Genomic DNA, 17,264 nt, shown 5'->3' with positions numbered 1-17,264 from the left:
ATATTTTTGGCTACCTGTTAAATTCACCAACTTTTGAAAATTGATATTTTCAAACCAAAAATTTGACATCGTTAAATCGTTAAACATAATCATTTAAACGGTGATTATTTTAATTAATCATGTGGTTCGTACTAATAATCCATCGGTACCCTTTTAGAAAATCTCAAATCAATTTCCCCCCAAATCAAACCTAAGTGTACCCTAATTTCTTCTTTCAAAACATTCCTCCTTGGCTTGCTTCATCAAACCCTAACCCTAATGGCAATAATAGTAAGTTTTCCCTCTTGCTTCTTCTGACAGGACCGTATTATATAAACTACAGAGAGCTGAATATTGTAAAGAATAAAATTGATAAAAATATACCAAAGATTAAGAAAAGGATGAGACAACTGCAGAGGCGAGATATTATGTTTTTTCTTAACTCAAAATATGTCCCGTAGTGTGACGGTTCGATAACGTAATGAGTCCCAAGATACAACTGCAAAAAATCTTCTGATTTGCGTCACTCCAATGGCGGACCTAGAGGACTTTTTTACCTGTGTCAAACATAAAAAAAAGTAATTGTAAAACATGAAAATCAACTGATTCAAAATCAAAAATACCTATAGATTATAAAGAGAAAATCAAATTTATGGTGTGTCACTTGACCCACACTACAAGAAAACAGCGGTATTCTGACGGACATTCCGACGGAAAATGAAATCCTCGGAATATCCCGAGGAATTTTCGAGGATATTCCGAGGAAACACAAAATTTGGTTTCCTCGGAATTTCCTCGGAATATACCGACGGAATTCCGAGGAAATATCAATCCGTCGGAATATTCTTATGGAATACCGAGGAAAAATGTATTACTCGGAAAAAACCGATGAATTCCGAGGATATATTATAGCCGTTAGAGAGCCGTTGGGAGATTTTAAAAATTCCGAGGAAAGAGCTGTTGCCGTCGGTATTCCGTCAAAATTTCCTCGGTCTGTCGGCAGAATTTCAACTATAAATACAAGCACCCCTCTTCCTCTTCATTCACTCCATATCTTCATCATCCCTCTTACTCTCTTTACACACGAATTTGATTCATAAAAAACATGTCTTCTTCAAATTATTTTTGTTCTTGGATCGATCGACCTCATTTGGATCCGAACACGAGATTGCTTACGGAAGAATACCAACGAGGTATAACCGAATTCATGGTGTTAGTTCACCGACAACCGGAAGCAAAAACAGGTATGTTAAGATGTCCTTGCTCTAATTGTAAAAATAGAAAGGTTATTAAAGAGTGGGATGTTTGGACTCATCTATATTTGAGTGGGTTTACACGAAGTTACAAAATTTGGTATCATCATGGGGAAAGTGACTATGAACATGGTAGTACTAGCGAACCTCAGCCAGCGTTTAGATTAGAAGAACCAATTAGAACGAATGTAGATTATGGTGTAGGTACTGAGCAGATGGTAAATGATCATTTTAGAGGGGAAGATTTACCCAATGCACAAGCTAGGAAATTTTATGATATGTTGGATGCTGGAAAGCAACCATTGTACGAAGGTTGCAGAGATAGTCATTCAGCTTTATCATCTGCTACAAGATTGATGGGCATTATAACAGATTATAATTTGGCTGAAGACTGTGTGGATGCGATTGCTGATTTTGTAAAAGGTATTCTACCCGAGGATAATGTAGCTCCTGGTTCATACTACGAGGTTCAGAAACTCGTAGCTGGTCTTGGTTTATCGTATCAGGTAATAGATGTATGCAGCGATAACTGCATGATTTATTGGAGGACGGATGAACAGCGGGTTACATGGAAATTTTGTGGAAAGCCTCGTTATAACGATACGAGTGGAAGAGTTCCAGTGCCATATAAAAGGATGTGGTATTTGCCTTTGACGGAAAGGTTGCAGAGGTTGTATCTGTCTGAACGCACAGCGCAACCAATGAGATGGCATGCGGAGCACTCAACAGATGGTGAGATCAGACATCCTTCAGATGCAAAAGCGTGGAAGCATTTCCAATCAAAGTATCCCGACTTTGCGTATGAGAGAAGAAATGTCTACCTTGGTGCATGTACTGATGGTTTCAGCCCGTTTGGCAAGAGTGGAAGACAGTATTCTCTATGGCCAGTCATTCTTACACCATACAACCTACCCCCAAACTTGTGCTTGCGACGAGAGTTTTTGTTTCTCTCGATTCTTGTACCCGGACCAGAGCATCCTAAGAGATCACTTGATGTGTTTCTTCAGCCACTAATATATGAGTTGCAACAACTATAGGCTCAAGGTGCTGAAACATACGATGTTTCGTGTAAAGAAAACTTTCAAATGCGGGCAGTACTAATGTGGACAATAAGTGATTTTCCAGCATATGGTATGTTATCTGGATGGACAACGCATGGAAGGCTATCATGTCCATATTGTCAAGATAACACTGATGCTTTCCAACTAAAACACGGAAGGAAAACGTGTTGGTTTGACTGTCACAGGAGATTCCTACCACCTGATAATCCATATCGTAGGAGTAGGAATTTGTTTACGAAGAACAAGAGGGTGTTTGACAGTCCACCTCCGGAAATTTGTGGGAAAGATTTGAAGACACAACTAAGAGATTTTGGTGCAGAAAGAACGCCAGACGTCGGTGGACATGAGCGTTTTTCGGTAGATGTTGTTGGAGACCTACATAACTGGCACAAAAAAAGTATTTTCTGGGATCTGCCATACTTGGAGGATCATCTGCTAAGGCATAATTTAGATGTCATGCATATTGAGAAGAACTTTTTTGACAATCTCATGAACACGATCCTTAATGTTCAAGGTAAAACAAAGGATAATTTGAAGTCAAGACTGGATTTAGTCGATATATGTGCTCGTTCAGAACTTCATGTTGATGAGAATGGTAGGGCTCCTTTTCCCATATACCGACTTGATGCAGAGGGAAAAGATGCGTTCTTTGATTGGATTTCAAACGATGTGGAATTTCCAGACGGTTACGCATCTAATTTGCGTAACTGTATCGACAGAAAGGAAGGAAAGTATACTGGCTTGAAAAACCACGATTGCCATGTAATGATGCAGCGCCTCCTTCCGTTTGCCTTCAAGGAACTATTACCACGAAATGTTCATGAAGCAATTGCAGGGATAAGTGGTTTCTTCCGCGATTTATGCACGAGATCAGTGACTCTTGAAGGTATTGAAAATTTGAAGACTAACATAGCTGTGATTCAGTGCAACTTTGAGAAGATATTTCCTCCCTCATTTTTTGATGTTATGGAGCATCTTGTTATTCACCTGGCAAGAGAATTGGAACTTGGTGGTCCTGTGCAGTATAGATGGATGTATCTGTATGAGCGGTATATGTTCCATTTGAAAAAGATGGTGAAAAATTTAAGTAGGGTGGAAGGTTCTATAGTCGCACAGATGACCAATAAAGAAACTTCAAACTTTGTCGAGTCCTACTTTCCAGCAGAAGTTCAGACCAAAAACAGAAGACCTGCTCGGCATGATGATAGAGGCGAACTGGCAACATATCATGTTACGGTTCCAGACATTTTCACAGACGTTGGACGACTTAGCGGAAAACCAAAGGACCGTCGACTTACTGAGCAGGAGCGCAGTAATTTCCAAACATATTTGCTCACCAACCGCGAAGATGTTCTTCAATATGAGAGGTAAATAAATTAGCTTACAAATTTTTATTTTAACAAGTTGAAATTTAAATCTTAATTAATTACATTATTGTCATCATATGTACAGGATTTTCATGGCAGAAAAGCGGTTCGAATATATATACGCCACAGAGAACGAACTAGAAGAAATGAAGCAGAGAGAATTTTCTCGATGGATGTTTACTTATGTGAGTGCTTTAAACAAATTAAAATATCATTTATCACATATTTATACTAATTCACATTTATTGATATAACATATATATGTGCTATTAATAGGTGTCTGCTGGTTTGGCCAGAGGTGAAACATTTGACGATTGGATACGCGAGATGGTCGTTGGACCAAAATTTGTTGTGAAGTCATATCCGAGATTTTGTACTCGAGGATATGCATTCACAACTCAGAAGAGGAGACGTTCGAGTACGACTTGTGATGTTGGCGTTTGTTATGCATCAGGAGATGATGTATACTACGGACACATACATGAGATTTTGGAAATCAAGTATTTGGGCATGGTTGGATTGCGCTGTACTGTTTTCTATTGTGATTGGCACGACAACACTCTAGATCGAGGTGTGAGAACAGATGCATTTGGTGTTACATCAGTAAATTCGAGGCGAAAGCTGCAATATTATGATCCTTTCATTCTTGCTTCTCAGGCCGATCAGGTAGTTAAATGTTAATTATTCAGAATGATTCATCATCATGTGTATTAATTTATAATTTTACTAATAATTTTTTAAATGTTACAGGTTTGTTATATCAAGTAAGGAACAGAGATGATCCATGTGTTACTGTTACAAGACTCAACCCGAGAGGACGAGTTCAGGGAAGTTCTGAGCTGGAAGACCCACTACAACCAAGCACATCCGGCAAATAAAGTGCAGCAGAAGATTTAGCTGGAATTGGCCTTGTAGTCGATTTAACCGACTTCGGAGAGGAAGCCGTCGTTCAGGTAGAGGATGAACCAGAGATTGGAGAGTTTCACCAAGATCCAGATTCAAATTCATCTGGTGATGATGACTTGGAAACAGACTAGCATCGACTTTTTTTTTTTTTTTAATAGAAATACCGAGGAAATTCCGAGGGAAAATAGGTTTTCCTCGGAATTTCCTCGGACTATTCCGAGGAAATTCCGAAGAAGTAGGGTTTTTAAACCGAAAACAACGTTTTACGGTTTGAATAACACTTATATAACCCTTATTAAGTGTCTTAGACTGATTATGAAGTCAAAACTTTGTTCCTTACCCTATAATAAACACTTTTCCGATTGTATGAACGAAATCCCCACAACATAAGAGAAACACTTATACACTTTAATGAACGGTAAAGGGAATACTTACAATTCGTTTTGAAATTTTGTTATTTCATAGTTTATGATCATCTATACAAAGATTCCTCAATGGTATGCATTGCATTTGTATAAGAAATGATATAGGGCAAAAAAATTTGATGTTTTGAAACCCCAAACATGTGTTCCTCGAAATTTCCTAGGAATATTCCGAGAAAATTCCGAGGAACAATATAAACCAACAGAAATACATGCATAGGATATTCTTTTTCCTCGAATTAATGAAATATCCGAGGAAATTCCGACGGATATTTAAGTGTCCGTCGGAATTTCCTCGGAATATTTTTATTTAACCGGGCAAACCAGCCGCAAAACATTTTGCGAAAATTGAAATTGAAAAACCGAGGAAATTCCGACGGAAACTATCCGTCGGACCCTAGGTTTTATAACGCCGAGACACTTCTTCTTCCCCATTTCTCTCTTCTTCCTCTCCGGCTCCTCTCCCACCTCTCCGGCGATCTCCCCCTTCTCTCTCTTCTTCCTCTCCGGCGAATCCTCTCTAAACCTACACAAATCATGTAAGGATCCTATCTCACTCTCTTAGGTTCTATTTGTTAGGTTTTTGTGTAGATTTGATAGATTTTTGTTAGGGTGATTGGTTAGGATTTTGATTTGGTTGTATAATAGGTTTAGAATTGTGATTTGGTTGAATAATTTGTATTGTTGAATTGATTTAGAATTTTTTTATAAATTTTTTATTATTTTTGTATTTATAAAATCGATTTTTGTATATAAATTCGATTTTTGTGTATAAATTCGATTTTTGTATTTTACAAAACGATTTTTGTATATAAATTCAATTTTTTGGATTTTACAAAACTTTTTTTGTATATAAATTCGATTTTTTTGGATTTTACAAAACATTTTTAATATCTATAAAACTTTTTTGTGATTAAAAACTATTATTTGGGATTTGTTTTAAAAAAAAAAATATATATATATATATATAATATAAATTTCTATATTTATTAAATATTTATTATTAAAACTATTTTTTGTAATTATTAAACTATTGTTTATTTATTAAAACTATTTTTTGTTTATTACAAATATTTTTATATATTTATTAAACATTTTTAATATCTATAAAACTTTTTTTGTGATTAAAAACTATAATTTGGGATTTACAAAAAAATTATATATTTAAATATTTATTAAATATATATATTTTTTTAATTTTTCAGTTCTAATGATGATCAGACCCGGCCTCGACAGCGTCGTGGTCGTGGTGGTACGGGGAGCCAGTCTCGGGATTCCAGCCATTTTCAAGATTCCCCTTCGCCCCACAGCTCCTACCATACATCTCCCTCTGCTGCACCCGCTCCTGCTCCTCTCGCTCCCGCTGCTGCACCCGCTCCTGCTCCTCCGGGTCCTCCGGGAGTGATGAGTGTTGCGGAGTTGGTTCGACAGCCCGGTCGTGACTATCTTCCCTATCTCATTCCGTATCCACATGGACGGGGTCAAACATGGTAATTAAACATTTTTTTTTTCATTAAAATTTGATTCATTATTAAGCGTTTGTTCTTTTTATTAGGTTCAACCGATCCGGGAACGGGATCAGCGCATGGATCAACCGTATGATGTACTCAGCCCTCGACAAGGGACATCCGACTTTCACTCACTTCCCTACCGACAAGCAGCATCTGTGGTTTCGTCAGTTTGCGGTAAGTATTCTAATTTTTTACTTATATTTTTAATCTTTAATATATATTTTCTACTAATTGTGTTTTTTTTTCAGCAAGAATTCAACTGGAATTCCTATGAGACGCTCTTTATCTATCACCACTTCGTCCATAAAGTTATGGACAACTATGGGAAGCAGATCCACGAGTGGAAGAAGAAGTGGGAATTCAACAAGGTTGTTTTTAATTTATTAAACAATTTTTTAATTTATTAAACTATTTTTTAATTTATTAAACTATTTTCTTTTCTTTTTTTATTAAAAGGTCCCAAAGTCGATAAACAACACGGTCTGGACGGAGTTGTGTGCGCATTGGGATAAGGAAGAGACGAAAGAAACTTCTTCCACCAACTCCACCAACCGCAGGAGCGACCGTAAAGGGAAGGGCGTCTTCAAGCATAACTTGGGTGCTCAATCAATCTATTGCCTCTCTATGGGATCGCATGGTAAGTTCAGCCGCTTTTTCTTCAATTATTTAAGTTTTGAAATTTTATTTTTTGTCCATTTCTTCTAATTTCTAATGTTTCTTTAATTTATGTTTTTTTCAAGGCGGAAGAAAATGATGGCGAGCCGGTTGATGATCTCGCCCTAATGAAGAGGGCGTATACCAACAAGAAGACCGGCCAGATTGATGACGGTCTTGTGAGGGAAGTGGTCACCCTGGTCCAAACTCAGGTGCAAGACGAAGCGTCTTAGCTTCAAACCGAGGATGACGCTTCGACAGCTTCGACGGCTTCGACCAACTTGTCCCGGTTTCGAATCAACGAAATCGTTGAATCCGTAAGTTCTTTTTTTTAAAGTTCAATTCATTTATTTCTTGATTTAAATTTGGCTATTTTCTATTTCAGTCGGTTCCAAAGAAGAAGAGACGTTTGGTCGGTTTGGGTCGTCGCACCCGGTCGGTTCCTCCTTGTTCTGCACCACCGCCCTTTGTTGATCCAGAAGTACTTACGGCTCAGTTGAAGGACAAGGATGATCGCATATCTTTGTTTGAGACCCAGATGGCGGCTCAACAGGCGGGCTATGAGGCACAGAGGAGGCTGAACCAGCAAATGATGGAGATGATGCAGAGGAAGTACCCGAACGAGGTGTTCCCGAACGTGCCAGACCCGTAGTTTTTTTTTTTTCAAGAACTCGGAATGTTTTATTTTTATTTGTACAACTTTGAATATTATCTAATATGTTTTCAATTTTAATTTTAATTTTATATTTTCGAATTTAAATTTCAAAAAATTTATTTTTTTAAAATAAATTAATTTTTTTGAAATTCCAAGGAAATGAACCCTCGGAAATTTCCGAGGAACATTTCCTCGGAATATACCGAGGGACTTATTCCTCGGAATATACCGAGGGACTTATTCCTCGGAATATACCGAGGGATTCATTCCTCGGAATTTTCCGAGGGACTCATTCCTCGGAATTTTCGAGGGACTTCTTCCTCGGAATATACCGAGGGACTCATTCCTCGGAATTTTCCGTCGGAACTTCCGAGGATTGGACCATCGGAAAGTCCATCGAAATATCCCGAGGAAGTTCTCCCTCGGTATATTCCGAGGAGCTTTCCGACGAACTGGTGGTCCTCGGAGTTTCCTCGGAATTCCGTCGAAAATTTCCGAGGGATTTCCGAGGAATAATGAATTTCCGAGGAGTTATTTCCGAGGACTTGTTTCGTCGGTATGTCGTCGGAATAACCGACGATTTTTTCCCTCGGTATGTCGTTGTTTTTTTGTAGTGCCACCTTTTCATCAAATAGGTCCGCCTCTGCGTCATTCTATCAGAAGTCTGGCGAAACTAGATTTGCGTATACTCTCAGATTCGAAAGATAAAAGAAATATGGAGGATTGTATATTTTGTTGTGTGTACACAAGTAAACACAAGTGCTCCTTTTATAACTTCATAAGAATGAAACACGTTATGTAATTGAATGAGTCGACTAACGTACATAATCATAATAGCAATAAAGGAAATTGATTCCCATGACTACGATTCAAAAGACGTTAGTATATCAAGTCATAAAGTTGCATTGACCACATCAAAGCCAACAATATACTTTAATTGAGTTTATATTTTATATTTAACCAAATATAAAAATATTTTATGAATAAGATTTAGAACAAATTAATTGACATTAAAGTCTAATCAACTTATTAAATCTAAATTCAAACTCAAATATCCAAAGTGAAATATTTGTTAAACTTTATATTTAACCAAATAATAGCTTTATAAGCTTTTCATGTCATTCAATTTGGACCTCAATTTCTCATTCAAAACAACTCCGATTTTGACCAACAAATACACTAATTCATAGTGTTTACGGTGACGATTACATCCTGGCCAAATTCCGGTCCTTTCGATAGACGTCTCCGTCGAAAAACCCATCGAAAAATGGTCCGCAACACTTTGTCAAAAACGACACCCAACATCTTCTTCTATAAGAACAGGAAGATCCAACTTCCACCACTCATCTCCGGCTATGTCAGCCACAGCATTGCTCCAGAAAGCAGCTCAAATGGGCCCACGAAGTCAACGGCTACTCCAGAGGAAGAAGAGAGGTCGTCGCCAAGATCAAGCGCCTATACTAACATGATCACTACTACAATGAGTCAATGACCCCATCATCAGAGCATGGATTCAGATTCGAAGACTACTATACGATGGATCTTCATCATCACGGCGTTGGAGAAGCTTTCAACGGTGGTTTCATAGCCGGAGATGAAAAGAACGATGTGGCCAACGATGGTGGAGGGGAGACGAGAGATTTCTTGGAGCTATGATCGTTAATGTCTCATAACGAGATATAAGCTTCGCTAATAATCTTGGAAACTGTATCAACGCTTCTGATTCAGAGCAGCAACAACAATATAGCCAGCAAGATTAGTTAGTGTACTAGCTAGCATATGTATATATAGAGACTCAAGTATAAAGTTTAAAAGTATATATAAGGTAAGTGTTCTCGAAAAGATAATCATCCCAAGTTTATACAATAAAAGGAAATTTAATTTTATAATTTCGTTTCATGGTCGTTTGTTAATAAGCGTGGTTTTTGTTTTACATTTCCTCGTACACATGCAAAACATAAGACCATATTAACCTCAGTGTTAACTAGGGTTCTTAGCTTCGGCTAAGAGACGGTTCTTAGCTTTTCTTAGATTTTAACTAAGAAAAGTTAAAAACCGTCTCTTAAATAAGAGATATAAGAGCCGCCGAAAAATATAAAAGAAAAATAAAAACAAAAAGTGTCAAATCATGAGTTAAGAACCCCAGCTAAGAGACCGGGGTTATTCATATGCCCTAAGAGGGCTCTTTCTACGTAATTAGAGCACCATTATCCCAGTCTCCTAAGCATGTAACCATGCAACTGTTTCTTAACTTCCGGTAAGAACCTCATCATAAAAACTCCAGGTTAATCATTCTCTTAGGTTATTGTGTTTAAAAAAAAAATTGAAAAATACAAAAAAATTGAGAACACGTCTCTTATGAGACAGCTGTCGCATTCTTCTTCGTTCCTGCCTCTGAGCCGCGTTATCTCTGCAACAACAACAAAGCTGAGTCTTGTTCATCCTCCATTCTCCTCCTCTTCGACCTATCTCGCTTCCGCAGCAACCCTCCTACGGCTTCGTCTCAAAGCGTAAGCTTCTCTTCCTCTGTTTCATACCGAATCAAAGCAAAGAGATTGAATAAAAGCGCAATCACTTGTCAGGACACAGTCTGTTGTTTCATGTTGAATGAAATCCTTATTTCGAGGGCACTGGTTTCATCACTGTTGCTTTGGATGTGGAGATTGTTCCTCCAGAGAACTCAGTGCTCAATACCGCAGCGGAAAGGTTCTTTAAGAGCGAGATAAGGAGGAGGTTGTTTGTGACGTCTGTGTTGCTTGTACTTAGCCGTGTTGGATATTTAATCCCTTTGCCTGGGTTTGACAGAAGATTAATACCTCAAGATTACCTTAGCTTTGTCTCAGGTTCCGTTGGTGAGTGCTTTCATGTCCTATATAGTCGCTTGTTGGGATGACACATCTGAGTTTGTGGTTTAATTCTTTTTGCGATAGTGGAAGGTATAGTGGTGGCTTGCACTTCTCTCCAGTACTCTGTTTTTGTAGCCACAGCTCAGTAATCGATCAACTAATCCAAGTCCATGGTGGGTTTTCTCCCTCTCGTTGCTTCTCCATTTCCTCTGTTTCCTTTAAAATTGTTTGTTGGTTCATTTGTATGAATCCGAGAGAGATTGATTTGTTCTTTTGTTACCCTCTTACCTCATGCCATATATATAGATATCAATAGGTAAAGGTTTGTGCTTTATCATGTTGCATCAATCAATACTAACTATTCCTCATGTTTTTCATTTTACAGGCTGGGAGAATCATTGCGCAGTTCATTGTGATGGGTTCTGGGATATTAGGTCGTGCTTTCTTTCAAGCTTATCGTCAGGCCATTGCAAGTATGTTTCAGTTTCACCACTCTTTTATTACATATATGTTTAGCTTTTTTTTCTTTTCTTTCTGATATCATAAGTGCTCTCTTAGAAAAGTCTTGTTTTTTTTTTCAATTGACACTACAGATTGGGTTACAAATTGCATTCTCATGGTTACTACTGATTCTATTAGAATGGTTCATATGTTTCCCTTAACAGCTTGCGTTGTTTTATTTAAGTATTGCTCTGTTTATATATGTGTGTGTGTGTGTGTGTTAGCTTCATGAATCTAATGATGGCTTGCTCTCTGTTAGGAAGATCGTTGTTTCAATTGATAGATTTTTTTCACAGCACCTGGATGTTTGTTTACTACTGTTAGAACGGTTTAATAAATAAATTTTACTACTGGTTCCATGAAGAATTACAATGCTGCACAAGACATACGGGGAACTACAAGTTGTTGTGCTTGTTGTGTCTCTGTTTTATGTTAATGTTCTTGTTCTGTTTGAGTAATGAGAATGATATGCTTTGTTGTTTTGTTTCATGTTTCAAGTTCTGGTTATTGATTCATTTTATTGAGGTTTTCTTGTTTCTGTTTCATCGTCTTGGACATTGAAACAACATTGGCTAAAGAAGATCAAGTAAGAACGCTGTTCTCGTAATTTGCAGGTCAAGAAGAGTGAGAGTAACGCTGTAAGAATTTTGCAATGGAGCAATTAAATGTTGGGGATTCTTAAATTTCTCTTAAGTCACTTTTTGTACTTAAAAGCATTAAACAAATAATAAGAACCCCTAATATGGGTCTTTGCAATAATCATGCTCTTATGAACTTATAATCAATGGTCAAAGTGAAGTCAATATATTTATTTGTAACACATTTCGAAGTGAAGTCTAGGCACGTGTATACAAATGATTATATATTGTCATATTGATCATACTAGCTGAAAACTTTCTCGCCGTCTTATGTAATATTTGAATTATAATTGGAAATCTTTGTATTCACAAAACAAATATAATTTAGCTTGTTGAAAAATGCATATATATAGTTAAGCTTTTTCATTTGAATTTTCTATTTCATTTATCACCTAACAAAAGTTATCAAATTTTATGTAACATATTGATTACTGCTAAAGCATCATAGATTTTCAAGTCAAAAAGCGATCAACAAATTATAAATTAATTTATATCCCTTCTATATTTTTTTATAAATTCAATTAGCTCTGATGTGAGATTCCTAACGATCTCTTTAGAATTCTACTAATTTATGAACTAGTGAATAACAACAAACATCCAATCTTGTAGATGTTTCTTTTAAATATAATACAAAAAACGTAGTAAACTTCTTTCTTTTTTTGATAAAAAACTCTAGAACAACTATTACATTTAGTTATTTCAAAGTAGATAAAAACTATTCTTTTAGCTGGAAAGAGAATATTAATCTTTAGCACAACAACAAATGTTGCCATGACCCCTAGGACTAGCTTGGCATGAGGCAATGGTCTCCGGTGGAAACTCAGACGGTCCACACTGACTCTCACAGTCTCTGTTGCTCTCACACGAACCTCTGTAGACACACTGTGAAGGATGATCAGCATTCTCTCTTACATCTATCAGTTCACCAGCATATAAACAATGATTTCAGAAAAAAATAGAAAAAGAATTCGAAATATTATCACTCTTGATCATAGATGATATTATAAATAAAAAACGTATCACCTTTTGACTGGCAAGTAACAAGTTGAGAACATAAGACGAAGATGACTACAAATTGAAGCTTTGATAATGCCATTTTATTGGTATAATGTAAATTTCAGTGTTCTGTTTTTTTTTTTTGTCTTTGTTCGTGATGTGAAGAAAGTAAAGAGCAAAAATATGCGTATTAATACGAGGGAGACAGAGTAACTGATCAGGTCTATCTATATTGTTTATTGTGTTGAGATATATTGAGATTTCTGTTTTAAGTGGGTGAAATCTTTGAAAAGGTGATACAAATCTTCCTTTTCAAAAGAAAATATTGTATATATGGTCAATTTGTAAGGAAAATTTATTTAATTGATTCGGTATGATAGTACTTTTTTCTTTACAAGGAAAATCCATGAAAAAATATTTAATTGTTCGGTACGATAGTAACTTTTTCTTAAAAAGGAAAATTAATGGAAAATTATTTTATGATAGTAGCTTTTTCTTAAAAAGGAAAATTAATTATAAAAATAAGATATGATCTAAGATTTATTCAAGGGAACAAATTAACTAAGTTATTGTACCTTTGGAATGATTTTACTAATCTTTGTCCCCTTAGTACTAATGAAAAGTAAAATCCATTTTTGTCCTTCGTATTTAGATTTATAAATATAAATGTTAAAATGTAAAAACATAAGTAATTTCCAAATTGAGTTATAATATGATATATTAAATGTAAATAAAGTTAAAAAATCAAAACCCAATCGTCTCCAACATCTCTCCGTCGAAGGTCGAGAAAGGTGATTCCCGTGTTCGCCATCAACGTGTTCCGTCCGGCGCGTGTTGGTTCGCCGGTGAACTCTTAGTTGTCGTGCCATCTTTCTTTCCTTCTTCCCCCTTTCCTCTGTGGTATTTTTCTGTTTCTTCCTCCCTTGTTTTTTCCAACTTTGTTTTCTCTATGAACCCTAATTGACCTTGTTTTCTCCGACAGCGTAAATGAGCGTTGGCACGAGGCGGACAAAGCTTTCATCACTGATTAAGAACAAGTAGGTGTTCGATTTTCATCTCGGTTCCTCTTTTCCCAAAATTAAAGGTTAGGTTTTGAGATCCCCTTTTTGATTTGATTTGGTTTAGTGATTTTGTTGATGTGCATGTATTAATAAATTACTGAATGGCTTAGAAACTCAAATTGTGAAAGTCCATTGTTTGAGCTTAGACAATGATAAGTTCCGATGATAATGTAAGAGTTCTACGAGTGCATTTTCAGACAATAACTAGTCTTAAGATTCAATGTTTTAAAAGTAAATTGATTCATGTTTACGGTTTTGATTGTAGTTTTGGGTTGAGTTGATTGTGAGTTTTATGTGCTATTTTACATGTATAATAGTTTGATTGTGAGATTGAGTTGTATTTGATTGGAATTGGATTCATGTTTATGTATTTAAACAAAACATCTTAATGTTGAGTAGCTTTATGTCTCTCATAAGCGTTTCGAAGTGAGTCAATCGGGTATAGGTGGGTAGCTTTGACTCTGTTTCTTTGTCGTGTCTGCAGATTCGCTAACAAGTTGATGTTTTTGATTTCGTGTTTTATAGGAATGGCTTACCAGTTTCCAAAACGCATTCTTGAAGAAGGAGCTGAGACCCAGATTGATAACATTAACCATAGGTGTAGGCGTAGGACGTTGGATATGGTGAGAAGTGTTCTCAAGGATGAGTATGAGGAAGTTTTGCAAGACCCGGTCTTTGGTCCGATTCTGGCAATCCTAGAGAACAAGCTCCTGTACTCAGGGAAAATTATTCACAGCTTCATATGCAAGCAGCTCAAGGTTTCCAAGCTTCACGAGCTGTGGTTTGTATTTGCAAGGAGGCCTCTTAGGTTTTCAAAGCAAGAATTTTATGCTGTGACTGGACTCAAGTTCAAGGATGAACCTGACATAGACTTTGAAGATTGGGAGGATGATAAGGGGTTCTAGAGCACAGTGTTGAAGCAGAACAGGAAGATCAGCTTATTGAGTATAAGGACTGAGCATCTTCAAGTCTGTAACAAGTGGACGTATGTGGACAGGGTGAGGCTAGTGTATCTCTGTATTATCCAAGGATACCTCATAGCTAAGGATGATAGAGTTTCTATTCCTCTAGAATACATCCGCTTGGTGATGGATTTTGCTAAGATGAGGATGTTTCTTTGGGGTCTTCACGCGTATGATGAGCTGATTGATTCAATACGCAAAGCAACCAAAGATCTACATCTGAAGAAAAGTTACGTGTTGGATGGATTCTCCATTGCATTTCAGATATGGGTTATGGAGGCAATCCCCGACATTGGTACTATGGTGGGTCAAAAGTTCAACAAAAACATTACCAAAGTAGGTTGTTTAGGATACATGCTCAGTATTTTATGTCTGTGTTCGAAACGTGATTAATATTGTAACTGCTCTCTGATTTTACATTGAGAAGATCGAATCAGTTTGATATTCAGTTTTCTTTTGATAATCAAATAACTTGTATATGAAGAAGGGATTTTAACAGAAAACATTCTGTTGATAGTCAAATAACTTGTATAAAACGAAGAAAATACTGGATTTTAGCAAAAAACATAAAACTGAGTTCAACATGAAAAAACCAAGTTCGAGATGAAACGAAGATAATACTAGAAACAACTCTGAAACATATCTCGCCTAAACAGAATGGCTTGAATCCTATATTGCTCTATCACATGTTGACCTATTGTGACCAACCATACCACATCGACTGCATTTGCGACGTTTAGAGCGTTGAGTTCCTTGTGACGAACGGATCTTGTCTTCAACTTTCTCGTATCTGCGTTTCTTTCTCCTACTTGCACCTCTTCTACTCTCTGGAGGAAGTACTTTCGCTTGCTTTACGTGAGATGGGACAATCCATGAATCTTCCGGAACACTAATAGGATTTATGGTTTCCTCATAGACCGATCTCCATGAAGCAGTGGTATACATGTCGTCAATAAGTGTGAGTGCTTGTTTGCCTACACTGAAAGCTGCTTTTATGGCGTGCCTGCATTGGATTTTCATCAAATCGAATTTCCCACATGAACATGTGCGTCTGACCAAGTCAACCAAACATTCAAAAGTGTCACCTTGAACCAAAAACCTGTCATCGCCAATTAGGGAAACTTGAAACTTCTTACCCTTCTCAATCCTTCGGTCAATCTTCTTCTCCACCGCAATGGTCAGTGGCTGCGTGTGCTTAAAACTTAAAGTTCTACGCTTGAAAAACCAACGAGTCATCATTTCCCTTATGCTGTCCAACAAATGTATAACTGGAAACTCTCTTGGTGAACGCAAAGCAGAATTTATCGATTCAGCAGGGTTAGTGGTCCTAACATCATACCTGTAACCCGGAAATTGACAACGAGCCCACTTACTCACATCAGCTTCTATTAGATATTTTCCAATTTCAGGACTAATTACGAAAATAGCAGTGAACATCTTCTTAAAGTCAGCTACTCGATAAGCTTTAGAAGCTTTTGCAACCAAACCAGCGACACCTTTACCCTTGAAATATGTTACAACATTGTTCAACAAGTGGTGAATGCAAATTCCATGATGAGAATGCGGATACACTTTCGCAAGAGCTTTAGCAATGGAGGCGTTCTTATCAGACACAAAAGCTAAACTCTGATCATCAGCAATGACAACATTAAGTTATCTCATAAACCATTCCCACGAGCGGTCATTCTCTGAGTCGACAACTCCAAATGCAATAGGATATAGGTTCGAGTTACCATCTAAAGTAGTAGCAACCAGTAATACTCCTTTGTATTTGCTCTTCAAAAAAGTCTCATCCACAACAATAACTTTCCGAATGCCAACATAAAATGTGATGAAGAGATGAAGAGGAATCTGAATCTCCCATCGCTATCAGTTTCATAAAATGTGTGTGTTTCTGGATTAGCTTCCTTCATCATTTGCAAGTATTTGGGAATTTTTTCATAACCCTTCTCCGGAATGCCTCTCACAACATTTACTGCATACTCATGTGCATCCCAAGCTAAAGAGTAGGATATCTCAACTCCATGATCATTCCGCATAAACTGGATGATATCATTAGGTTTCGGCCCTTCCTTGACACTTTCGTACTTATGCATAATGAGACTACCAACTGTTTTTGATGAAGCTGTCCGAACAGAGTGGTTCCTTGATGATGGAGAACATGAATGATCAGGTACATACTTTTTGATGATAAAATATGAAGAACTTGTTAATCCCTCTGCGCGAACACGCCGTCAGCAATCATCATCCGCGCAACGAACGTACCAAACTGTTTTATCCGATTGCCAACCTTGTAGTCGAAATTATGTTTCATTGCACATATTTTCATTGTTGCCTTCAAAGCGTTTTTGGTAGTAAAATGTTGACCCTTCTTCACAACATCAACGAGAGAAAAACGAACTGACTTTCCATTGATCATATCTTTCTCACGGTTGCAATCATCATCACTTTC

At 37.0% G+C, this 17,264-nt stretch overlaps 1 protein-coding gene and 2 long non-coding RNA genes across 4 annotated transcripts; 1 reads left to right on the top strand and 2 right to left on the bottom strand.

Moving 5' to 3' along the window:
• The first annotated feature begins 10,079 nt into the window (after positions 1-10,079).
• LOC106352067 lies at positions 10,080-12,050 on the top strand. Of its 2 annotated transcripts, none has more exons than XR_001271500.3 (5): positions 10,080-10,318; positions 10,398-10,660; positions 10,739-10,827; positions 11,040-11,127; positions 11,770-12,050. It is a non-coding gene; the product is annotated as an uncharacterized LOC106352067 (long non-coding RNA). The 2 variants fall into 2 exon arrangements; XR_001271501.3 differs by having other exon boundaries at positions 10,090-10,318; positions 10,391-10,660.
• Positions 12,051-12,432: 382 nt separating this feature from the next.
• On the bottom strand, positions 12,433-12,939 carry LOC125588759. The gene is made up of 2 exons (XR_007324896.1): positions 12,817-12,939; positions 12,433-12,707 (listed from the first exon to the last, which is right to left on the bottom strand). It is a non-coding gene; the product is annotated as an uncharacterized LOC125588759 (long non-coding RNA).
• Positions 12,940-15,481: 2,542 nt separating this feature from the next.
• Positions 15,482-16,908, bottom strand: LOC106350604. Its single transcript, XM_013790467.1, has 2 exons — positions 16,789-16,908; positions 15,482-16,438 (listed from the first exon to the last, which is right to left on the bottom strand). Exons 1-2 carry the CDS (start codon positions 16,906-16,908, stop codon positions 15,482-15,484), a joined length of 1,077 nt encoding a protein of 358 aa, XP_013645921.1.
• Positions 16,909-17,264: the final 356 nt, after the last annotated feature.

The sequence above is a fragment of the Brassica napus genome, chromosome C6 (genome assembly GCF_020379485.1).
Source record: "Brassica napus cultivar Da-Ae chromosome C6, Da-Ae, whole genome shotgun sequence".
NCBI lineage: Eukaryota > Viridiplantae > Streptophyta > Magnoliopsida > Brassicales > Brassicaceae > Brassica > Brassica napus.
Note: the sequence above shows the minus strand (reverse complement) of the source record. Positions and strands in the feature narration are given on the sequence as shown.